Raw genomic sequence first — 27,327 nt, 5'->3', positions numbered from 1 at the left:
ACATTCCAAGATAGCATACACTGAACTAAATCTCAAGAAACAGTAAAAGTAATAAGGGTACTAACAGAGGTAATTATAGCCTCAGGGCTCACACAACGAGAGAGAAGAGATCAATTCTCTCGTTACCCTTATTGGTCGAATTATGCACATGCGGTATGAAGCGCATGTTATGGTATTTTTCTCCTTTTCCATGGAGCGTATGTTGATTCTCATTATATGAAATACCATACAAATGATAGTTCAGACACACTTAGTGTCCAACTTGAGTTCACCACTCTACTTTCTTTCTCATCATTACTACAGAACTCACATTTGGCATTTAAAACAGACAAGGTGATTTGTGGGTTTACTCACCTTCGGTCACAAAATATTACATAGTGACCTCATCTTGATTTACTATCAAGGCGACATTAATTTTAAGCTTGAGCTCATAAATACGTTATGCTTAAAATTGTCTCATCTCTATCAACCACAAGTTATAGAGGCGATTGCCCGTGTGAGAAGGCCAATCTAATTTCTGTCCAACATACATTTCTTTAAATGAACTAATCATATGCACTAAGCATTAACGCATATATATATATGCATATGTGTGTGCTTAAAAAAAAATAAGAACTTAGCATTAATATAAATACATACATGTGAATCCCAAATAAGAAATTAAAATATCTCATTATTCAAACCATTATGTACATCAAAGTCTACGAAGACCTAAAGATTTCACATGTCTTATAAATACATCTCTAGAAATAGATTTAGTAAACGGATCTGCGATCATTTGATTCGTAGATATGTACTGTATGTTCACTTTCTTTTGTGTAACCATGTGTCTCACAAAGTTATACTTTGTATCAATATGCTTAGTCTTTGAGTGATATTTGGGATCTTTTGTATAAGCTATCGATGCTTGGCTATCACAATGTACTAGTACTGGATATGCAGCATTTTTCATAACCCCCAAATGATTAAGAAATCTCTTTAACCAAACTGCTTCTTGTACTGCCACTGAAGAAGCTACAAATTCAGCTTCCATCGTGGACAAAGCTATACAAGTTTGTTTCTTACTACTCCATGAAATTGCCCCATTACTTAGTAAGAAAACATAACCAGAGGTTGATTTTCTTTCATCCAAATCACCTCCCCAATCAGCATCTGTATAGCCTTCAAGATGCAAATCATTTCCTTGATAACATAATGAATAATCCGCAGTACCTTTTAGATATCTCAATATCCTTTTGACTGCTTTCCAATGGTCATGGCCAGGGTGTGATTGATATCTACTTACCATACCAACTGCAAAACAGATATCTGGCCTTGTACACATCATTGCATACATAAGACTTCCAACTGCACTGGAATAAGGAACTCTTTTCATTTGCTCTTCTTCTTGTGGAGTCTTCGGGCACATTCTTTGGCTTAACGCTTCAGCTTTTGCAATGGGAGTATCAATGGGTTTACAATCTTGCATATGAAACTGTTCAAAAATTTTCTTTATATAAGGCTCCTGTGAAAGAGATAATAATCTTTTTGAACGATCTCTTTCAATTTTAACCCCAAGAATATAGTTAGCCTCTCCCATGTCCTTTATTTCAAAATTCGTGAACAACCAATTCTTAACTGATGCTAAGAATTCTTTATCATTAGCAGCCATTAGTATATCATCCACATAAAGTGATAAAATCACAAATTTGTCTTTGGATCTTTTAATATAGACACAGTGGTCTTCATCAATCATGGCAAAATCATATGATATGACAGCCTGATGAAATTTTATATTCCACTGTCTAGAAGATTGTTTAAGGCCATAAATCGACTTCAAAAGTCTACACACTTTGTGCTCTTGGCCTTCTTTAATAAAACCGATAGGTTGTTCCATATAAATTTCTTCTTCCAATTCTCCATTGAGAAAAGCTGTTTTTACATCCATTTGATGTAATTCAAGATCCAAACTAGCTACTATGGCTAAAATTATGCGAATTGAGGTGAATCTCACAACAAGAGAAAATGTCTCTTCATAGTCAATCCCCTCTTGTTGTGTATAGCCTTTTGCTACAAGGCGTGCCTTATATATTTCTATTGTGCCATCTGCCTTGCGCTTTATTTTGAGAACCCATTTGTTCCCAATTGCTTTCCGACCTTTCGGAAGATCAACCAATTTCCAAACTTGGTTTGATCTCATTGACTCCATTTCTTCTTCCATTGCTTTCATCCATTGCTCTTTTGCAGGACATTTAAGAGCTTCATCAATATTTCTCGGTTCACCTTCCTCTTGAGGTGTAACAAGAAATGCTTCTCCTTCAATCTCAAATCGTCGACGGGGAACTAATCTACGGTTACTTTTTCGTAATTGAGATTGTTGTGAAATAAATTCATCATTTCTTAAATTTCTCCCACTTGAACCAGATGTAGTTGATGGATTTTCAAGATTTTTTACCAATTGAGTTTGATTAAACAAATTATCATGGTCCTCTATCTCAAATAAAGATAAACCTTTATTTATTTCACCCTGATTTGGAAAATCATTTTCCAAAAATGTGGCATTACGAGATTCAAACTCAGTAATACTTCCATTGTCAGTGTTACCAACGAACACATATCCTTTGGAGGTTTCAGAATATCGAATAAAAATACTCTTTTTGCCCCTTGGACCCAATTTTCCATATTTATGAGAAGAATCATGAATATATGCAGCGCATCCCCAAGGTCTTAAATTACTTAGGTCAGGTTTGCGACCGGTCCATAATTCATAAGGGGTGGAAGTTACTGATTTTGAGGGTACTAGGTTAAGTACATATGCAGCTGTTAATAATGCATCACCCCAATAGGTGATCGGCAAATTAGCTTGTGCCATCATAGATCTAACCATTTCCAATAGGGTTCTATTTCTTCTTTCCACAACACCATTTTGTTGTGGAGTACTAGGAATAGTTAACTGTCTACCTATTCCCTTTTCATCACAAATTTGTTTGAACTGATCAGACAAATACTCACGTCCACGGTCAGTTCTTAACACTTTGATTTTCCGATCTAATTGATTTTCAAAAAGGTTTAAATATCTTATAAAGCAATCTAATGCATCAGATTTGTGAGATATCAAATAGACATAACTGAAACGTGTATAATCGTCAATAAATGTGATGAAATAAGAAGCCCCATGTCTTGCCCTTACATTCATCGGCCCACAAATGTCAGAATGAATTAATTGCAATGGAAAATCGGCTCTAGTTCCTTTACCAAATGGTTTTCTTGCTGTTTTTCCTGCTAAGCAATATTCACATATAGCCAGATTAACCTTTTCAACAGGGCCTAATAATCCCTCTTTGGCTAATCTATTCATTCGTTGTTGCCCAATGTGTCATAACCTAGCATGCCAAATATTTTCATCCATGTTTGGATTACTAGTAGATGTAACAAAGGAAAAAACAGTACTTATTACATTACACATACTATAATCAGTATCAAGTACAATAAAACCATTTAGTACATAACCAGATCCATAATAAGTTGTCCCTAGCAATATGTCTACACTATTACCATGAAAATTTAAGATATAGCCAAACTTAAGTAACATAACAACAGAAATTAAGTTTCGCCGAATATCTGGAGCATATAATACATCATGTAGAATTAAGGGTTGACCACCTCGCATATTCAATTTGCAGGTGCCAATCCCCTTTACTGCAACTCTTGAATTATTTCCCACGTATATCCATCTTGCTCCTTGTGGAATTCGACGATATTCCACGAAAGCGTCTCGATCTCTTGCTACATGGTCTGTGGTCCCTGAGTCTACAGTCCACAAAAGATGAGATTCAGCTAAGAACACAGAACTTGAAACATAAGACATACTTATATTTGTGCTAAGGGTTTTTACCTTCTTTGCCTCGGAGCATTCACGAGCAAAGTGACCCTTCTTGCTACAGTTGTAGCATCTCAATTTTGCTTTGTTCCTCTTAAAAGGACCCTTCTTTTACCCGGCTGGCTATGCTTGAGCTTCTTAGAGGTCTTGCCATTACCATTGCCTTTCTTAAAATGACCACTAAAATACTTTCGCTTGAAGCCCGAAGCTCCTTGCGAACTAGTGTTAGCCATATACACTTCATTAGTGGTTTTATTTGCCTCAAGACGGTCTTCCTCCAATTCCAGATGACGACCAGCATCAGTGAAAGTTCTAATGCTTTCATTATGGGTTAAGTGAACTTTCATGTGCTCCCAACTATGAGGCAAAGATCGAATTATAGCTTGAACTTGTTGTTCATCAGTTAGCACATGTCCAGCATCTCGCAGTTCACTTATCATGTTCGACATTTCCCTTAAATACTGCTTCATATTATTATTAGTGCGTTTCTTATATGTGTCGAACTTGATAGTCAGCTGCCTAAGTTTGGTGACAGAAGTTCCACCAAACTTTTCCTTTAATGCTTCCCATATTTCCTTTGCCATCTCAAAAGGCCTGAACTCTCGCATGATATCATTTTCCATGCTACTCAGCAATGTAATCCGAGCAATTGAGTTCTTCTTTTTCCACGCAATATAAGCCTCCTTATCCTTTATGTGTTGAACCGTTATTCCATCCTCAGGCTCATTCATGGTATGGTTTAAGGCTTCCAGCGCCTCTTGTTCCTCCAATACATATTGGATTTTCATTTGCCATATTTCATAATTTTCACCATTCAATTTCTCACCCTTATTAAGTTCAGCTACTATATTCTTAGATGCTGAAGCCATTGCAGAAAACTAAATTTCTACATAAAGACAAACATGCACACAATTAATGCCAAGCACAACACATATTTTTCTTTGCCACTAAACACAAATAAAATTAATGCTAATTCACATAATGGCATGGAATTGAAAGTTCACTATAAACATTAATTTTGATTCTTAGCGGACAAAGTTTTAGTTCTTAAGACAAATTATATAGTAAGTCTTAGAACTCCCTCTTAAAACATGTATACTAAAACATTAAAAATTATATAAACATGGAGACATTTATTATCATAAAAAAATTTAAATAATTAATACACAAGTAAAGAATATAAGTCATTCTAGCTTCGACTAGTTTTCAACTAGTGATTTTGCCATCTAAGAACCCGAACCCTCCTTGGAATAGTATCCTCAATTTCTTTTTGAATCATAGTTGATACTATTTGTTCGATCCAAGGAACCATTATTCTACTAATGGTATGACCTCCTGCTACTGTTAAAATTCCACTAATCTCATGCATTAAGTACTCTTTTATAAATGCTCTCACCAATTGAGCATAATCTCTCACTGCTAAGGAATTCCAAATATCTTTTAGAACTTGTTGCCATGATCCAAATAGAGAATCATACAACACTTGGTACCGTTGATGTTGACATAATGCATGTCCTAGATGAATGATTTCTTCCATCATATAATGAATAGTTTGTACATGTAAAATCATGTCATCATTAGGATCCATCCTTATAACTCGTAATGTGTGCAACAAATCTCTAAGCCTCGCCCTTTGTTTCGGGGTCCTTGCTGCCCTCGGAACCCTCACTAAGAGTGGTACTCGTGGCATTATTTCCTACAACAAATGTGGAAAAAATGCTTAGGCATAACACTTAAATATAATAACACACAATTAAAGGATGCGGGAACATTCAATTTCAAAATTTCCAAATGTCACACATACAATCACGGTATGATTGGAAAAATTTCAGAAAAAAAAAAAAAATTCCTGTAATTTTAACTCATTTTCGAATATAAATAATAATAAAAAAATTAATTTATATGCAAAAAATATTTTAAAAAAATTACAGAAAATTAGAAAATTAATTATTATTATTTTGAATCCAACGGTACAAACTACGTCTCAATATATTTCTCCAAATCATATTTGGAAATTTTCTCTCCAGAAAATTGGTGGCCCGCCCGTTAAACTTCCACCGTTGAGAGCGGGAGGTGTACGTTGCTCTGTTAAACCAGCCTCACGCGGTCCCCTCCGCTTCAGGGGAAGCGGGACCCAAGCTTTCGCTCAGGCCACGCATCCCACTACCCAACTTGGATTGGGCGAACCAGCCCTTTGCACCAATTGCACCCAGACTCGAGGACGAAACCCAACGTCCAAACCACCAAATGCCCCCGTTTGGGTTATAAGCTCCCACTGCCTTCTTTGTTTAAATATTATATTCTTCCCAACGTAACCCATCTCTCCTCCTTTCTCTTCTTCAGGATGTTTGGATGAAAAAAAAACAGTAAGAAGAAGATGAAGAGGGGAGAAAAAAAAATGGTTTGGGGCAGTTGGGCTTCCCTTTTTTTTTTTTATGAGGTGGCCGCATGGGAGAGGCCATCCGTGAGCCGTTTAGAGGCCGCGCCACTGTGCAAAGGGAAAGTCTTCTTCACATGAAAAAAAAATTTGCAGAAACAAGCCTGAAATTTTCGGGCCTTGTTTCTCCCTCCATAGTGAACGAAATTAAGTGTATTATATATGGATAGAAAGCTTGTTTCAAGGGCTTTCCATTGATATAAATTTCGTTTCCCAAAACAAACTGTGGAGAAAGTTATCAAGGTTCAAAGTTCCGGATTTTTGATCTTTATGAATTTATATCTCTCAAACCAGTGCACCAAACATCACCAAACTTTCAAGATATCATCTACATATCATATAGTATCTTCATGCAAAAAATCACGGCCTAACTCTATGTGTAAACAAAACTGCCATTAATGGCCATTCAAGGTGGTGAGTGCGAGAGCAATGGATTTAAGATGTTAAAAACATGTAATATCCACTCCAAAACATTTCAAAAATCGAACAAACATGCTCTGATACCAATGTAAGATAAACACATTAACATAAATAAGGATTTCGGATCACTTACAGATTTTTTCTCTTTGATTCGATTCACTGATCAAGGAGTGGATTTTACCAATGAAAATCTACTGTTTTTCACAACCTAAATGCCCAAGTCTCTTGCAGAGAATCTCATTAACTACCCACACCTTTTAAATAAAGCCTTATGCATAACTGTCAATAGACAGTTTCAGTGGAGAGATGTCTATGGAAAGACATCTCTTTTGGACATGAGATCATGTCTTTTGGTTACCGGTTTGGTTGAACTATCATGGGTGGACCAAAACCGTTTTTCCAACAGTGTGCCATCAAAAAATCATTTTGTACTATTACATGGATCATCTTATAAAACTTACTAATTTCTTTTTTTGATGCTAAAAGCTTATAAATTTCTGCCATATCTGTAATATAATATAAAAACTGGTCTTTCTGGGAGAGGTTGGATATTACGTTGCTATATGTACATAGAGGTAGCATATAATGTTGCCAAGTATACATAGCTCAACCTCAAATAATGCTCATTTAAGGGTTAATATAAGGTACTTGGGACCATGAAAAGTTAGGAAAGAGTTAAGGCAATATAACTATGTTAAAAGTTTGTAAACATCAATTTTAATCATGCACTGCCACATCAATAAGTAGATGGGAGTGCATATAACCTACGTATGAGGACATTAGCAAGTAGAAGCATACAAGAATAATCATCAATCATTAACATACAATGCTTATTTAAGGGTTAATAAAAGGTCCTAAGGAGCATGAAGAGTTAGGAAAGAGTAAAAAGAATATAAAAATTATGCAAGGTCCTTATATGTTTACTGCTATGATACTCAACCTCAAACAATGCTTATTTAGGGCTCGTTTGGTTCGTGGGAAAAGAATGGAGGAAAGGGTGGTCAATGAAAAAGTAATGAGATGCCTCTTGTTTGGTTGGAGTTTTCAAAGGAGAGATATAGAAAAGTTATATTCTCTTGGAAATATGATTCCCACATTTCATGAAAAAGTCTTTCCCATGAGAAACATAAAAAATATACTTTCTCATGAGGCGGGAATCACTCCATCTTTATTTTTTTTCTCAAAAAGACCCTTCAGCATTAAAGAGGCACTAAAGACCTAATTTTTATTAAAGGTATAATAGGAATTACACATAACTTTCCCAGGAAAATGGATGGTCAACCGAACATAAGCATGGAAATCTGTCACTTTTCCATGTTTAACCAAACATGCCAAAAGTATATTCCTAGGCATTCTCTTTCTAGGAATCTTCTTCTCAGAAATCATATTCCTAGGAGGAAAAATGCTTCCTCCGTACCAAACGAGCCTTTAAGGGTTAATAAAAAGTACTCAGGACCTCAAAGAGTTGGGAAAGAGTTAAAGGGAATGTAACCACATTAAATCTTTTTAAAAATCAATTTCAATCATGTATTGCCACATCAGTAAGTGGATAGGTATTAAAATCACCACTTGTTAAGTTTTTGGGACAAGTGGTGATTTCAACATAGTATCAGAGCAGAGTCCTGAGTTGGAACCCTGTCTCCGCACTCTTTAACCCCATTATTTAAAAAAAATTTTACATGTTGGACTCACCCATTAAAGAAAAGTCCAGCCCACAGGTGAGAAAGAGTGTAAGAAAATATAAAATATATAAATAAATATATCTTATCTTATCAGCTTAAGCTTTTGGGACAAGTGGTGAAATTTTAATAATAGGAGTGCGTATAACCTATGCATCGGCACATTAGCTGGTAGAAGCATGCATACCACATCTCGTACAACACACGGATCTATAACTAGTCATATACAAAAGTCGAAATAAGGGATGCAAATGAGCCGAGCAGCTTGGAAGCCGTTCAATCTTGACTAAGTTCAAGCTTGACTCGACAGAATTATTATTAAGCTCAAGTCGAACTCGAGTAGCTCGAATAATGTTTTTGAGTAGCAAGAGACTTGACTCAAAGACTTGCGAGCTTAGTCAAGTATGCATATATATATATATATATATATATATATATATATATATATATATATATATAACAATATTATATCACATTTTATAGTATATATTATTAATTTAATATTATGATATTATAATATTATGTTATATTTTATTTTAATTTTTATTGTTTAATTATGACTAAGGTTCGAATTCGAGCTCGAATTCAAGCTCGAGTATGGCTCCATGAATACTCGAGTTGAGTCAAGTTACTCTCGAGCATTGCCCTTTTTATTTTTTTACGAGATGAATTTAAGCTTGGATATTTAGGCTCAATCAATCTCAACTTAAGTTTTGAGTCTGAGTATTTTGATTCGAGTCGAGTTCGAGCCTCTAGCTAGCTAATTTGGACCAACTTTACCTTTAACTAATTAAGTTTGATACTTCTACTGACACGTGCAGTGCACGTGTCAAAAAAAAAAAAGAAGTAACGAGTATCTATTATAGCCATTAAAAAGTTCGGCGTTTTAAACCTCTCCTGATCGAGAGCCGTTCAAGTCCAACCCCGACTGAATTGGGCCTCGGATCACCTTTGGGCCGTTTCCTGCAAGCAAACGTCTCAGGCCGATCTCATGCTTCCCTTCTAACTTCTCTAAAACCCTCGTTGCCGCACCACCCGCGCCCCGCCTCTTCCTTCACAGATCTTACAAAAACCTCGCCATCAAATCCTTTCCTATAAAACCCTAAGCCCTAACCTTAATTCCAGCCATCGAATAGCATCCGACGCCCGACCTTCTGCGCTTCATGAAGCACCGGGTCCTCAGGAAGCCCTCCCGCACGAAGGGGGGCAAGAAGAAACCCCGATCGTTCAACGATGACGACGACCCCTTCTTCGAGACCGATACCAAGCGGCGGCGCAAGGGCCGCTACGCCGCCAACGATGGCGATGACGACCTGGAGAGCGACGACGAGCTGGCCGACGATGGGGGAGAGGAGGAGGAGCCGGCGGAGCCGGAGGAAACCGCGGATGAGAAGAGGGTCAGAATGGCGAGGGAGCATTTGGAGAGGATTCGAGCTATAGCGAGGAAGGTGGAGGAGGAGGAGGAAGGGGAGGAGGACGAGGAGGAGCGGCGGGAGGAGAGGGAGGGTAGAAGAGATTCTTTGGTAGCGGAGTTTCTCCAAAAGGGCCAGCTTGAGGAGAGTGGTCGGGTTAGGAGATTTCTGGCTTCAAGGTAACTTGAAAGAAACAAGAAAAATCTCATCTTTATCGTTCACAATACCGGAACCCCTATACTTTATTTTTTTCAGCTTCCATCAGACATTGGGAAGACCATCAAGTCAAAATTTATCGCTGTTGTATGATTTTTTTCCAGAAATTTTGAATATGGAGATTTGCGTTACATGTTGCTTTAAGTTCTGCAAGCATTTTTTTCTTTTTTAAAGCTTGTCAAAGCTCATTGAACGAATGGGTCCTAGTGAGATTCTTCAGTTGGAAGTCCCCTTTTTCTTTTGACAATTTCCCTGCTACTTCTCTTTGCTTATTTTTCTGTTTGTATTGTCCTTTCGATTTGCTAATATACCTAGCCAAGTTGGAATTTTGAGTCAATACAGTCAGTTACCCTAGATGAAAGACATACATTCATATATATTTGCTTTGGTAATCTTAGCGAAAATAAAAGGATGCCTCATGTGTTTGATTTAGATTTACTTTTACTACACAGTGCAAATATTCGTATACTCTCTAAGTTTCATATGATGCTCCTATTTTTACAAAAAAATGGTTCTTTGGTGCTTGCATTATGTTTCCTAAGTTACAAGAGATGCAATACTATGAGGCTTACCATGCTATGTGAAAAATTTACAGGGTTCTAAGTTCAGAAACTCTCGATGAGTTCCGACTCCTACTGAAGCACCGTCAGTCTGTTACTTCTGTAGCTTTGGCTGAGGATGACTCGAGGGGGTTTTCAGCTTCCAAAGATGGGGCCATTCTGCACTGGGATGTTGAAAGTGGGAAAAGTGAGAAGTACTTGTGGCCCAGTGAGGATGTACTGATATCACATTATGCAAAAGCTCCTCAAAATCCATCTATAAAGAGAAGTAAGCATGTATTAGCTTTGGCTGTTAGCTCCGACAGTCGGTATTTGGCCAGTGGTGGATTGGATCGCCACATCCATTTATGGGATACTCGCACGCGGGAACACATCCAGGTAGCTGTTTGTAACCATCACTAACTCTGTGCATGTTGATAATTGGAGGATAGATCCTACTTGTTTAATAAAAATAACTTAGGGTTAATTTATTGTAGCTTTGCTTTTAAGTTGAAAGCTTGAAACCAAGTCACCAAGTGGATAGATGCTTGATACCATGTAGATAAAAGAATATGTCAAAATTAAATTATATTATGATATACAGTTCAATGTCATGCTATGTTATTATTATTGTATGCTTCTCCAACTTTCCTATTCAAAAATACTTTTGATGCAATAGTCACTTCATATGCTGCTAGAGAAGCTACCTACTCTCTGATTTTTATGTGCTGCAAAAAATCTCTGTTTTCAGAGCTAAGTATGCACATGGTTCAAGCATGACTTTCACACATTTCTTATGCAAGCATGTTGTGTTCTGTTTTTTCCTTCTTTTCTGTGTCCTTGATCTATAATTGATATTACAGGCATTTCATGGTCATAAAGGACCTGTCTCATGCCTTACTTTCAGGCAGGGAACCTCCCAGCTTTTCTCTGGTTCCTTTGATCGAACAATTAAACTGTGGAATGCAGAAGACAGAACTCACATGGACAATTTATTTGGTCATCAAAGTGAAATATTGACAATTGATTGTCTCAGAAAAGAACGACTTCTGACTGCAGGGCGTGATCGGACTATGCGATTGTGGAAAGTAAGCATTGATTTTCTCAGAATAGTTAAAGCAGGTGTATCGAATTACTAATTTATACTCAATAAGCATATATATTGTGAGGTAACTTTACTTTTGTTTCTTTGTTTATTCCATTTTGTTTTGCAAGCTCATATGATTGACCTTTTCCAATTCCCAGGAAAAAAATGAAGAGAATAACATTGAGATGTCATTTCTTAGATTTGGACTTCCCAAAACAAGTGTATTATCTGATGCTTCTGTTGAATCCTCACTTGATGTGAGATATGATTCAGCATGTTGTCTGTGGTTGCAGTCAGCAAAGTTCTGCAAGTCATCGAAAATGTTTTCATTTTATATTGCTTTTTTTACATGGAGTCAATCAAAAGGTAGAATTATAATTATGTAACATTTAACATGGGATCCCAAATAGCTAGGACCAGGCTTGACAGTTGTGGTCATGATATGCATGTTAATAAAGGAGAAATAAATTGCAGGATCATTTTACATGGCTTTTTTTGTGATTTACTATGCAAACTAATTGTTACTTGGCATGAATGCACAAGTGAACCCATGGGAGTTCCTCCCGAAGCATTTTAAGATAGAAAATGCAAATAAATAATATATAAAGGGAACTTTTCTTAGGCCCTGTTTGGGGGAGCTATTGGTAGTAGAGCTTTTGGAAGTAGAGCTTTCTGAAGTAGAGCTTTTATAAAAAGCTGTTTGCTGTTTGGTAACTACATTTTTAAAGTGCTGTGGCACTTTAACATGTGTTTGGTAAACAAACTGAGAAAGTACTTTTATGTGACAAAATGACCATAAAGGACATTACTAGTATTATACAATAGAGTATAATAAAATATAATATATATTAATACATAAATATATGATATAGTATAATATTAATGTAATGTAATACAATATTATTATAATATAGTACTATAGCATTGTATACTATAGGATAATTTAATATAATATTAAATTATTTAACATAATATACCAATATATTATGATATAATGTAATATAATATTATATTTATAGTATAATACAATAATAAATGTATAAAATATTATAATTATTAGTGTAAATTAATTTTTCACCCTTTTGATGACCATTTATCTCTCCAACAAATTTTCTAGCTAGATAAAATTAGTTAAATAATTACTAATTTATTTATTTATTTATTTATTTGCCACTCACTCATTATTTATTTATTTATTTATTTTATTTAGTTATTTATTTATTATTTTATTTCATTGAAATATATTTATTTATTATCTTCTTTATTTATTATTTATTCATTCATTTATATACATATTTATTTATTTATTTATTTATTCTTTTCTTTTCTTCCCTTTTCTTTTTTTCTCTTTTTTTCCTTTTCTTCTTTTTCTTTCCTTTTCTTCTTTTTTTTCTTTTCTTTTTCTTTTCTTTTTTCTTCTCTTCTTCTCCTTCCTTCCTCTCTCCCCTTCTTCTCCTTTCTTCTCCTCCCGCGAGGTCGGCGGCACCGGAGGGGGCCTGGGAGGCGGCGGCCACGGTTGGCTGCAGGAGGGGGTCGCCATAGGGGCTTCGCTGCGACTCGCCTCCCCGGTCCTGTGGCTGGGACGCCGCGGTCCCGCAGTTAGCGGAGGCCCGGCCGCTCTACGGGCTGGCTGCGCGCCATGGGTGGCGTTGCGACGACCTGCGAAGGGGTCGCCGGCCACGGGTGGTGGCCAGCGTGGTGGCTGCCACCATGGGTAGCCACAGGCTGCCTCCCCAAACAAAAAAAAAAGAAAAAAAAAGAAACAGGGGCGGCGGCATTGAGAGGAAGAAGAAGATAGAGAGGGAGAGGGAGGGGGAGGGGTGAGAGAAGAAGAGGCAGATGGAGGGTTTTGGGAGAAAAAAGGAACTTTTAAATGGAGGTATTTTGATAAAAAAATAGCTTTTCGACAAAGCTCAAAATAACATTTTCGGAAAGCTCCAAAATGGAGTTTCTTCCAAAAATCTATTTTTAGCTTTCTAAAAAAGCTAAAACAGCTTTCCGAATTTTTTACAAAACACCCTTTTCCATCTAAAAGTGTTTTTGGCCCTTCAAAAGCTCCCCCAAAAGGGCCTTAGTGATTCTAGCTTACCCAAGTGATTAGATCCGCAAATAGTATTTGGGTGTTCATAGGGACATGGAGCCAAGAAATAGGGGTAGTGATATTTCCAAAGATACAATTATTATTGCTAGAGCATTTAAATATTACTTTATATATTATGGCATATTTGGCCTTGCAAAACAAAAGCTGGGAGAAGCTCTTCAAGGAATCTCTTGTTTTAGGGCCAGAATGTGAGCAATTGTTTGTATCATCATATAGAAGGCTAGAGATGGAAAGGTTTCTCCACTAAACACGAAAAGGAAAGAAAAATCCTTTTTAGTCTTTCCTCTTATTCCATCTTGCTACCTCACCACTAACTCATACCTTGCTCTACCTTCTATAGTTTACCTACTAAAGTTCAAAGTTCCTTTTAAGGAAAGGGAAAAAAGATTGGAAATTCCATGCCTTAAGGATTTTACATTTTATCCTAAGATACATTACAAGTATGCCGAGCCTCTGTGACTAAATAACAAAAGGAGAAATAAATACATAATTTATCAACAGTATATGAAATTATGAAAGTACCCTTTTCTATTTAACTCTTAGATAGGCTTACATGCACCTTTCTGGGTTATCCAAAAGGAGTGGAATGACTAATGTGATGTGAAACCTCCACAAAGAAAAAGTCTCCTACTCTTACAAGCTTCCTGCCACCCAGTCCATGATAACCCCAGTAAGTTAAATGCCAATACTAACATGTGTCCAGAGGAAACCTAAAAACCACCTTGTTTGTATAGTGGAACAGCTATTGCTTCCTCAGAATAGCACTAAAGTACCTCTCTATACTATAAGAGAACAAAAAGAAAAGAAAAAAAGATAGTTCCTTGACAAACGTTGGAAATATAATAATTATATACAGAAAATCTCTCAAGTATAATCTGTTGCATATAATTGGAAGAAATAAAATTGGATATGCAATATCTTGAAAAGAAATTGGAGGGAAGTAAAGAACTAAAATGGTAAATATGATCTTTGGTGCTTTTCAGTCGCAGATATGTACCTCTCTTGGAAATGGAAAAATCATTTGATTTGATTAGATGCCACCAACACCTGCAACTACTTGGCCTTTGCTAGAGGTGTCTAGTTATGCCTACTTTGTGCCATCAATCTTGGGGTTGCAAGAAGAGGTCCTGATTGCTAAATTTATGGAGTGATGGATTCAATAATTCCAAGAGAAAAGATACAAAAGCCTAACACTAATCAGCAAGTGATGAGGGTTTTCCTATTTTAAAAAGGAAAGAGGCTTGTTGGTTTTGAAAGTGGGGGTGAAGATATATATACATATGTGTCAGCAAGTGCTGAGGTTTTTCCTATTTTAATAAAGAAAGTGGCTTGTTGGTTTTGAAGGTGGGGGTGAAAATATATATACTTATGTATATATATGTGTGTATATATATATAATTATGTATGTGTGTGTGTGCGTGTGTGTATAAGCAAGTGATAAGGGTTTTCCTATTTTAAAAAGGAAAGAGGCGTATATATATGTACATTTGTGTGCGTGTGTGTGTTACATTCATACATATATATATATATATACATATATACACATATGCATATGTATATACGCATATATATATATATATATATATATATATATATATATATATATATATATATGTATATATGTATATATGTATATATGTATATATGTATATATGTATATATGTATATATGTATATATGTATATATGTATATATGTATATATGTATATATGTATATATGTATATATATATATATATATATATATATATATGCGTATATACATATGCATATGTGTATATATGTATATATACGATGTGTATATACATATGCATATATATGCACATATATCCATATGTAAGTGAGAGAGATGTGGTAGGCAATGGAGGATGTGTCTCAATTTTGCCAAATTGAAATCTATTTGACTTCATTTAGGTTTTTCTATGTCGCTCCATGCCCTTGTCGAGCCAACAACTCAGCTCCTCCATACCACCACTTATTGCTGATATGAAGATGAGCCCATGTCTAAGCATGTCCACTAGCTTTCTTGCTAATGCTATGCTGGCTTTCTTCTTGCTTTGCAGCTGGGTTGTGCCATAGGAGGGGATGTTGGTTTGATGCCAATTTTGATGCTCTGGTCATAGAGGGAGGCTTCCATGACCAGCCTCCATTTTGGTGGCATGATCAGAGTAAATTTCCTCCATCCATGGTATCAATTTGGTTCATCAATTCCTGCTGTTGCCATCTTGTATGGTAGAAAAAAACAGTGTAAGAGTTTGCCTTGGTTTTCTTTTTCTTTTCCAATGGGAAGACAATAATGTTCAGTCTATAGAGCTGGCAGTTTGGATGGCTTGGGTGGGGTATGAGTTGAGTCACATTTAGGCCAAGCAAAACTTGCTTAATTGGTACCCAACTTGAATTTGATTGGGTTGGAAATCATGAAACCCATACCCCAGGTCCAAAACCTTATGAAAAGAAATTTTGAATTATATTTAAATTAGAAATAGTAAAAGGGGTTTTATCGACTCTTCTCCTATTTCTAGATCCATTCTAGAGCTTCTTTTCATTTGGAACCCCTTAATATAAGGGATGAAAATTAGGAAAAAAAGATATGCTATATAGATTTTCGAGTTAGATGATTTGACAATTTAAAAACTAAAAAGCATTAGAATTGATGGAGATATTAGTGACAAAAAACAAAAAAAAATGAAGAGAAGGATGCTACTTAAATTAGTCAAAGCAAAATAAACAATCAAAGCTAAAATACCATAAAAGGTTCAAAATATCATTACATAACTAGGTACTTGTTGCTTGGAAATTTGAATCGTAGAAGGCAAAGAAAGTCTCAAATCTCAAAATTAGTCCCAAAAGCAATATCTGGGAAAATTAATGAGCTTGAAGGGAAACTATAGAAAATTAAAAAGGAGAGGAACCCTTAAAGTATTTTTGGCCAGTGTTTTAAAAGGGGCTTGTGGTATGTAGGCGGTCAGGGGACTGCATAGATTATATTGTCATGCGGACTGGATATATGGATGCATATGTGGTTGATATTTTTCCACAAAAAATATCAAATAATATGTTTACAGTAAAAACGATAAAAATGATATAAGATCTTTTGGGATAAATAATAGCAATGTAACAACCATAACAGCCCATGATTACTGCTTGCTACTTAGTACTAATACCTATTAATGACAGTTATAGTATAATTAACGGATTAATGCTATCAATACCCATATCCATCTTTCTGAAAAGTCACATCAAAGCTAACCACAAGCTTGAACTTGCATCATCCACGTGACCCACATTAGAGTGGGCCATTTAAGTGGCCCAATAATGCTAAGAAAGCTATATATGCATCCTCACAGTGCTAAGCTGGCTGCATTTGTGGCCATATGGCCAGTGGACTTCCCTGTCAATGCATATGTGGTATGACTGCATATAGTAACCACATATCGGCAATGCGGTGCAGTCAAGAGACTGGATATGCATATGTGGCTGCATGCAGCCTCGTGCGCCATATTTGAAAACACTGGTTTTGGCTTCCTTCCTTTACATGGACCTGTGAGTCTCGTTGTGGTTTGGGTAGTGTGGTTGCTGGTTCTTGGGGGGGTGTTTGTGGTTGGGCCAATGAACTTAAGGTAGAGTAGTAGCTGGTTGTTGGCAGTAGTGCTTGAAGAGAAGCAAATAATGCCCTAGACTTCTAAAGAAAGTAGAGAAATAGAGAGCACAATGTTAAGATTCCACAAAGGGGGAAAAAAGGAAAAAGAAGGGAAATAGAGAGTGAATAGCCTCACATTTGAAGGGAAAGATCTGAACCTAAAAGAAAAATTCTGTGGATATATTGCTAAAGGTTGGTTGATGGACACCTGACTAGGTCTAGAGGTGCAACTTGAACTCAATCCATATTTGACTTGGTCGGGTTTTTATTGACCCAAATTTTTTTAGGTCATGAAAAGCTTGACCTGAGCCCAGTTTTTCTCAGGCAAGCTCCGCTGGTTGAAAATAAGCCAAAGGGCTAAATGATGGGCTCCTATAATGCTTTGTTATTACTGGTTAAAGATTATCTGGTGGAAATGGTTGAGGGTAGGTTTATACATCCATGGCCTTTTACCTTTGTTTTAGGAATATGAAAGATGCAGAAATAAAGGTGGCACTTTTGTTCCTTGCTGTTGGAGGCAGCATAGATGGTAGATGTTGGGGGCGAAGATTTGGACCAGTGCAAGTGACAGTTTTATTCCTGATGAGAATTTCTATGAGACAAATATGTTAAATTTCAAGTTTTTGTTTTTGCATGTATATGAGATGTAATTTAGACTGCTTTCCATAATATATAGATAGGATGAGAGTTAATAGTAGACACTCTCAATAAAATATGCGATAGGAGTCTCTTAAGTTTCTTCTTCATTGTAACTTTATATGAAGTTTCCTCTTCAAAACTTACACAAAATTTTGTTATCGATGATCGGATTGGCTCTGTTACTATATCTTGGATTACCTTATCACTTAAAACTAGGCATCAAATAATAAATATGGTCTGTGCCTTGTTTCTCTTGTGGCCTGGTAGGAAACTTAGGGAAAAAATAACCAACCAGACTTCAAAAAGACTTATATTTGGATTGCATCTTGTATATGGACCGCACCTAGGTATCATAAAGGATTGTATCTGAATGAAGGCATTAAACATCATTTGTCATGCCCAAGCTGTCTAGGATCGGCGTAGTACTCACGGTAAAATTTAAAAAAGAAAATCAAGGACACAAATATATACTAGTTCCACCCCTCTCCTCCAGATTAGGCTATTGAATATTGTTATAATGGGGAATTGAACAGGCATAAATAAGAGAGCCACGATACCTGACATAATCAAAACAAATTTTACATTCCAAGCCATGATAGAGAGCTTTACTGATTTTTGGTACTTGCTGGCTTGTTATTACTGCTTGTTAGTGCTGGTTGTTACTAGCTGTTGTTACTGCTTGTTACTTATTGCTACCACTGGCTATAATTAGTGCCACTAGAGCCACTTGCCAACTGATATTACTATCACCATCTTATAGCTTGTGCTCTTCTATTTTATCACATCAGACAACAAAAATGGGATGAGGTGAATTCTTTAACTGCCCAACCGACCAGTCTAGGCTGCTTGAGGCTTTTTGTGTAAATCATGGACTAGACCTTAACATATTATGAGACTGAGAAGTGAATATTATACTAAGTCATCAAGTTTGGAACACATGGAATCACCATGAATCATTTATAGGGATCAAATATGCATGAAGCTGAAGCAACAGCTTCTAGAGTGGGAACTGCTTTATCACTGAATGAAAAGTAGAAGTATATGGTGTTATTTTGTATTGATCACAATGTTACGTTTGCTGTTTGCAAAAAGTTGAATGATAATTGTAGTACCAAAAGTAATGCCTGCCTTGTTATGTCATATTTACATATGTTATGCAGTTTAGGCAAAAAAACTTGAAAAGTTCACACTGCAATCCTATTTATAGCATATATTTGAATTTCTGTTGTGTTATAGGTTCCTGAGGAATCACAATTGATCTTCCGGGCTCCTGCATCATCTTTGGAATGCAGCTGCTTTATTAATGACAGCGAATTCTTATCTGGCTCAGATGATGGAAGTATCGAGCTTTGGAGCATATTACGGAAAAAGCCTACGCACATAATAAAAAATGCTCATGCTCCTCCATTATATCCTAATAATCATTTGCATAAAGAAGTTACGGAAAGGATGCCTGATGGTGGTAATACAGGTAAGAAAGCATTTCCTTTAATGGATGTAATGAGTTCAATAGACTCAATTTTTAACCAAGACCATCAACTAGGATCTTTCTTTGGCGGTAGAGTGTCTTAACATTCTTCTGTTTCATTGTTATTTGTAAACTGCACTCAGAACACATCTGCATTGATGTGCATGATTAATTGTGAATCACCTTGGTTTTGCATGCTCTTTATTTGGTAATTTTTTGATGGATGCTTCTAATTCTTTTCCTTTTTTTAACATTCATCTTCGTCCAGAAAATGGCATCTGCAAATCTGAAAGCTATTTATCAGCCCACTCATGGGTTAGTTCTGTTGCGGTGTGTAGAGGTAGCGATCTCGCTGCAACTGGAGCTGGTAATGGTGTGGTCCGTATATGGGCAATTGAAAGTGATAATAAAGGCATTCGACCATTATTTAGTTGCCCCCTGGTATTATTTCCTAACTGTGCTAAGACTTTTTTAAGGTCAATCTTTTATAGAATATTTATTGAGGTTAAGTGCTAAAATTTTGTTGGCAAGGATTAATATCAAGGTATTCTGGTGAGTAACTTATGTTCATATTTGAGTTTGGCAATAGATCATACATTCTGAATGTTTCTTTATCATACATAATATCTATTCATCTGGGTGGAAATGCCATTGAACTGTGTGTCATGGACCCTTTATGCCTTGGAGATTGGGTAGGCAGTTGTATGGTGCCATGTAGTTAATGCGACTAGATCTTGGCAAGTGCAATGCATGTGAGCGGATGGATGGCTGGTGATCCCTCCATCTGGTTAAAGATTAAAGAGGAGAGAGTTGGTTACATGCCAATTTATTGGGACTTAAGAGCCTCAGTTTCTAAAAATCAGTTTCTAAAAGGTGTTGTTTTTAAAAAATCCTTGCCCATTATGTCTTTGTCAGAGAGCATCATCAAGAAACTCATAGGATAGTTTGGTGTGTATGAAATAGAACGGATTGCAAATAAATAAATACCTTTTAGAAATTGTAAACAACTAGATTACATTTGGTAGTCTTCAATTTCAAAATCATGATTCTATTCTTTTCCTTTCTTGGTTCAAAATTTTAAACTGCTTGAGATTTTCAGGAAGATGTTTTGAGTACTAAATGAAGAAAGATCTAAAATGAATAGGATCATCATCTTCGAAAATTCTATGGGATCCATGATTTCAGGCATTTTACAAATTTTCTCTAGGCAGCCAAACATATAGATTTCTGATGTGAAAATTCATATAGTGTTGCAAAATATTATGATTAGGTGACGGATCCTGATGCGATGAAGTGGGTCAAATGAATGTTTTCTTGTATAGGAGCAAAAATATGAGGTGGAAGAAAAAAGGAAAAAGAAAAGGGGAAAAAATCCAGCATAGCCGGTTTGGAGAAGTTTCAGCAGATGAAAGCTAATGTAGGAAAAAGTTGGGAGGAGAAGAACAAGGAATAGCAGGAGAGGATGAAATATGGGGAAGTGCTAGAATTTCTTGATTTCTTTTCTTTCATTCAGTTTTGTGTTCCGAGGAAATTTGGTTTTAAGGTGTGTATCTGTACAAGAGCACAAGATTAAGCGACCTTTTTGCTCAATTAATTGCAGACTTGATAATATTGATATCCTTAAGCTGTAGAAATGTTTGGAGATATATGAACATGCCATTAAACTTCAAATATAGTTGCCTTGTCCAGACGATACTCGAAGTACTCTTACACCTATTTTTATTTATTTTTATAGAATTGATCATTAATTTATTTTTCTTTTTTTAATGAGTCAAGTAACTTTCCCCCTTTTCATTACCACATTGTTCTTCACTTCTCTCTGCTTCCCTACCTTCAAATTCCTTGCTTGGTTTTGCTTATTTTTATTTTCTCATGCAACTCAACAATTGCAGCTCTGATCTGGAAGTCATAGATTGCCGTCATAACTGGCGCCAATGTTTATCTTAAGATGAAGAGTCAATCCTGTCACATTGTAGAACCTGAGGCTTATTTGGATCTTTCATGATGCCCCTTTGCGTTATAGAATTTGAGGCTTATTTTGGATCTACTGCACAAACTAATAAACTACACTTAAGCTTTGTAACCTGTTGCTGTTGTTTATTCAATTTCATTGGAGTCAGATTAAACCTCCACTTGCTAAATTGTGCTTGTGGTTCAGTTGCTGATCTTTTGTGTAGGCTGTTCTACATTCAGTTTTATCATATAAACGTACAGAAATGACTTGGAGTTGAACTTGTTTTTACATGACTGCTTATTGAGCTTTTGATATTTTATGTGTGCTGCTATCTTGCTCGAATCCACTATTCTAAAAAGCAGTGTATGTGGCATCATATGTGGAGGTGGCCGGACTGCACTTGCACAAGCCATATGCGGTCCCTTCATGTGCTGGGCTGTATAAGTGGGCTGCATGTGATAGGGCAGCTGCATATAATCTAGCATACAGCATATGAGGCTGCATATGAACCTCCCTACCGCATTGCTCCTGCATACCTTTAAGTACCATATGTTTTTTCACTTTTGTTTATGAAGTATGTACTTCTAAGCTTAAATGTTATTGTAAACTTCTAGCAATACTTTGTTGCAACTTGTAGTTTACTCTTTGTTGCAATTTCGAGCATGGTTCATACAGATGATATTGTTGTTTTATTAGTTTAACGTATCATGTTATGTTAGAACTTAGAATGTGCACTCAAAAGTCTTAAATAAGTCTGAATGTGCATAGTTAGTTCTTATTGTTTTTCTAAATCTTCTGATTTATTTCTAATTTTTTAACAATTTATTTATATGCACATATATGTATTTATTTATTTTTTAAAAATATTTAAAAATATGAACTGTATATGCGGCCTTATTGCACCTTGCATATTCTATATACACTATGCAGTGACCTGATCACACCTATACAGCTTCCGCTTTCCAAACCTTTGCTCATCAGCAGTAGAATGGCATTGGACTTTGCTTTATGTAAATTGTAGACTGAGGATTATTCATAGTTGACATAATTCACTAATCATAAGTGAATTGCAAATTAGTTTAAAATGAACTTGTGCATATTATGATCCTGTCTGTAAGTAATGCAAATCTAGAATATTGTATGAAGATTTGTTCTTTAATTCTAAAATGCACCTTGTATGCATTTATTTCTCATTCTGGTTCTCTTGAATATTCCCATGTTATCAATCTATTACAATAACCAGAAACCATGCGTTTGACTAGCATTATGGAAACCAAATAATATTTGAAATTGGGTCATGTGGTCGAATGGCTTTTTTCTCATATGATCCCAAACAAACCCAATTTAAAGTACCAGTGTTGGTACTCATACCGGTATGGTACAGTGGTGTACTACAGTACCATATTGACATCCAATATGCCTGTTGGTGCTGACACATCAAGAGTGAGGAGTGTACCATGTCTCCTTACAGTATTATACCTAAGGGCATACTCGTACTGATGCCTTGTTGGTGTGGTATAGCACAGCCGGTACATGCTAGGACTAAATCCTTGGTCAGGGAAGTGCAAAACCTGAAGACAACCCTGAGCCTAGAACATTAAGTGATGAACTGAGGAACTGCCATGCACTGTCATAAGAGCGAATTCCAAATAAATGAGATGAGCCTTGTTTGTGACTTATAGTCTATACAATTGAGAAGACAATATCATTATCCTTTAGGAGATCGACTGTCAGAGTCTCTGTACTGGCAAACCTTTTGATTGATTAAATGTGAATTTTAACTGCAGACTTTTCTATATTTTTTTAGCCTTTTGTTGTTTTGTGCACGACTCTAGTAAAATAAAGTTTCTGAAACCAGTATGATTAATGTCTGAATTTCTGATGGAAAAACAGGTTGGATATATAAATTCACTTGCATTTGCAAAATCTGGACGTTTCCTCCTTGCTGGAGTTGGTCAGGTCAGTTTTCATCAAAAAGTCTCTCCTAAAAATATTTTGCTTGTATAAAGGTTCAATTAAGGGCCTGTTTGGGAATATCCTGCTGGTTCTGGTAGGATTCGGCAAAAGGGCTGGCAAAAGAAGGTAACAGTGGGAGAGGGATGACTAGAGTTGGAGGAGGAAGGGAGATTGGTAGAGATTGCGCGCGGCGGTTATGGGGCTCGATCCCCATGGGATGAAAAAAGTCATCTCAAGATCCAATTTTCATCCTGAGGGGTTAGGGCCTTGCCACCCCTCACCGTTGTCCTTGCTCCTCTCTCTCTCTCCCTCCCCCACTTCTTCCTGCAGACCATCCTGCTGGATCCGGCGAGATCCAGCAGGCCTTCGCAAGGAGGCCCAAAGTGAGAGAAACATAAATTTTAGTTTATAGCTTTGCCTAATCTAGTTTTGAGCAAGATTAAATGCTATTTTGTGACTCAACTAGCTTACATGATAAATTTATCTACGTCGACTATGTCAAAAGAAATTGCAATGCCTTTTGGTGTAGATTTTAATTGTGTTGACTTATATCCACAAAAATGTTTTACAACCAACTGTGGTACAATTAGCTAATTACTGCATATGGTTTTTCGGGTTTCCAGTGCTCAGATCTCCACTTTGATCATGTGATCACATACAGGAGCCTGTAATTAATTAATTACCACAAAGAATACAATTTGCTCCTTTTGGAGTTTCATGGTGCTATACCTAAATAACTAAGTCACATCAAGAGGAGATGCTTTGTCATGTGCCTAGCTGAAAAATGATATACCAGCAAGTCCTTGAATGTTCAACTGGTGTAAAATGCTATAACACCTGCTCACTCAAAAGTTTCTCTTTTCTTTTCCTTTTTTTTTGTGTGAAAGATACAGACCTGCCTACCGAGCAAGGGTGCCTGCTTAGGCAGCATTTTGTTTGTTCTTATCAAAGTGCCATAACAGTCGTTATTCAATTTGGACAATTTGTTATCTTTTAGCTGTATTTATAAATTTCATATGGCATTTTGTATCAGGAACCTCGTCTGGGAAGATGGGGACGTGTTCCAGCAGCACGGAATGGAGTTGCAATACACTCCATCAGGTTGAAGGAAGAGTAATCTCTTAGTGATCCCAATCCTTAGCTTATACCTTGGCAACAGACTGAGGAATTCTCATTTTGGCGAGTAGGACGAGTACTTCCTCACAACTTAGGAAATCATATATGGTCAAAGCCTCGGTAGTATACTAGTGCCCTGTCTTTGGTCATTATCAATGTGCTTTTTTACTCTATTTGTAGGTCGAGTGTTTTTCCACAGCTCAGGCATCAGATGAGGCTACAACCAGCTTGCCTGCATATTTTACTGCAGAAGCATAATTTTGTATTACTTATTTTTCCAAGGAAGAAATATTTATTTTTATTGTTGAAGTGGCTTTGACTTGTGCTCCAGAATATATGATCTGATTCACGATGATTTGCATATCATTTCAGTTCTTTGTTGCTCTTTATGCCAAGACTTTCCACTCAACTTCTTTTCTTGTGTGGCATTATTTACTCGTCCCATAGAGGACTCGGTATTTGTGCCAACATTTTTCACCTGCCCTTGTCTTTCTACTTAAACCTCTTTTCTTGTCTGGCATTATTCACTCTCATTTCGCTGTGGATTCCTTCCTTGTATGAGTAAGGGTTTATTTTGGTTATTTTCTTTCATCGGTGAAATGAACTGCACGACTATGGCCTCATTTGGGGGAGCTTTTGAAGAGCCAAAAAGTACTTTCTGGCCCTTCAAAAATACTTTTAGATAAAATAGAAGTGTTTGGTGAAATATTTAGAAAGCTGTTTTAGCTAAAACAATTTTTTTTTTGGAGCTTCTCTTAAAAAGCACTTTCAGAAATTGTCGGAAAGATATTTTGAGTTATAATATTTTTTTTGGACAAAATATCTATAATAACATATTATAATTACATAAAATATTCTTTTATATATTTATTATTGTATTATATATTATATTATATTATATCATAACATATTAATATGTTATGTTAAATTATTTAATATTATGTTATATTATACCACAATTATTGGGAGGATGGAAAATTAATTTACACTAATAGTTATAATATTTTATACTTTTATTATTGTATTATACTATAAATATAATATAACATTATATGATATCATAATGCATTGATAAATTATGTTAAATAATTTAATATTATATTAAATTATTATGCTATAGTATACAATATTATATTACTATATCATAATATTATTATATTATATTTATATTATATTATATTATATAATATATATGTATTAATATAATTATATTTTATTATGCTTCGTTGTATGATACTATGTAATGTCTTTTACGGTCATTTTGTCGTATTAAAAGTACTTTCTTAGTTTATTTACCAACCAAACATATGTTAAAATTTTACAGCATTTTAGAAATATAGTTACGGAATGGCAAACAACTTTCAAAAGCTTTACCGTCAACATTTCCTCAAAACGGGCCTATGTAGGAAAAAAATGTGGAAGTGAACCAGAGAGGCTCATCCTGATTGTTTTAGATATTTTTAATTATATTTTTGTATGAATTTAAGCATCCTGTAATTTGATGTATTCTTCACTTTGGCATCGAGTATAATATGTTTGATCTTTGTTTTATTAATGCCTAAGTCGTTCTTGCAGTGACCACCTCATATACTTGATGAATTGACGATATCTTTGTTTTTTTGTGGCGCTGATGATAAGATATGTTTGATTTTACTCATCTAGGGATGATTTGTTATATTTTTTAAGCTATTTTAAACTGGTTCTTTTTATTCACCTTTAAAGTTCTTTTTTTTATTTTTTTTTAAGCTTTCAATCATAGGCACTTACAAGGAGCTAATCTGGTGCATCTCTAGATCCTTTAATTGACATTAGTGGTTAAACCACCACATATTAAACTCCTTAATTTTTCTTGTATAAATTTTGGGTAAACTATAATATGCGAGTTTGACTAATGATGTTTTCGGTAGCCTTGCCACTGACTTGTAGTTAAGTATTATTTCATTTAGCATATGTGAATGTCATGTAGTTATGCACTATATATATATTTTGGTGCCATGTTACTATGTATATGTATTTTCCATAAATATGCTCAAATGGAATTCTTATCGTGTGGATAGTTCCTTGTACAATATTTTCTTAATGGATAACCTATCATCTACAGCCGTCCAAATTCTGTGGCTTGTGAAAGTTAGAATAACATCTCTCTCTCTCTCTCTCTCTCTCTCTCTTAAATATTTTACAACTTCCTTGAATAGACCTGTTCCTCCATATTGATTGGAAATACTGGCTCGTTATTACACATCCTCTCAAACTAATCTCAAACTTGTGCAATGTAAGAGCACATGGTGTAACAACCCACGACTTTATTCAAAAAATCTAGCCAAAAAGTTTTATTTGGGTTTCTTGATCCTGTATAAATATTCAAGATCTATCCAGCGAATAACTGATGTGGGACTAAACATACGTCCGCACGGATCCTTACACATGATTTGTAATTTTTGGGTATAAGTTTACATTTTGGGTATAAGTTGTAAACCTGTTATCAATTCATTGAGAAAAAAGAAACTTTTAGCTTGGCATGATAGTTTTCCCCAAAGAGTATTTATCCTCTGGGGTTTCCTCCAGCTAATATGATCTTGAATATAACATTCATCAATTTCCCTACCACTCTTCACTAACTCTTAGTTGGATCAATACTTGCATACTTCTCAGGTTTATTAAATTATTCAATTCCAGTTTGGATCAAGCAACTATGGAATCAGAATATGTTCCAATAAGATAACAACTTTCGGTTTCAAACTGCAATATTATTAGTTAACCTTGAACATGTATGAAGTTATTGATTATGTTTGATATGGTGCATTTGT

At 35.7% G+C, this 27,327-nt stretch overlaps 1 protein-coding gene across 1 annotated transcript; it reads left to right on the top strand.

Moving 5' to 3' along the window:
* Positions 1-9,377: 9,377 nt before the first annotated feature.
* On the top strand, positions 9,378-24,886 carry LOC103710502 (U3 snoRNP-associated protein-like YAOH). Its single transcript, XM_008796234.4, has 7 exons — positions 9,378-9,986; positions 10,619-10,961; positions 11,426-11,650; positions 19,263-19,497; positions 19,763-19,935; positions 23,342-23,407; positions 24,438-24,886. Exons 1-7 carry the CDS (start codon positions 9,559-9,561, stop codon positions 24,519-24,521), a joined length of 1,554 nt encoding a protein of 517 aa, XP_008794456.2. The 5' UTR covers positions 9,378-9,558; the 3' UTR covers positions 24,522-24,886.
* Positions 24,887-27,327: the final 2,441 nt, after the last annotated feature.

The sequence above is a fragment of the Phoenix dactylifera genome, chromosome 11 (genome assembly GCF_009389715.1).
Source record: "Phoenix dactylifera cultivar Barhee BC4 chromosome 11, palm_55x_up_171113_PBpolish2nd_filt_p, whole genome shotgun sequence".
Lineage (NCBI taxonomy): Eukaryota > Viridiplantae > Streptophyta > Magnoliopsida > Arecales > Arecaceae > Phoenix > Phoenix dactylifera.
The sequence above is the reverse complement of the archived record's forward strand: the minus strand, read 5'-3'. Positions and strand labels throughout refer to the sequence as shown.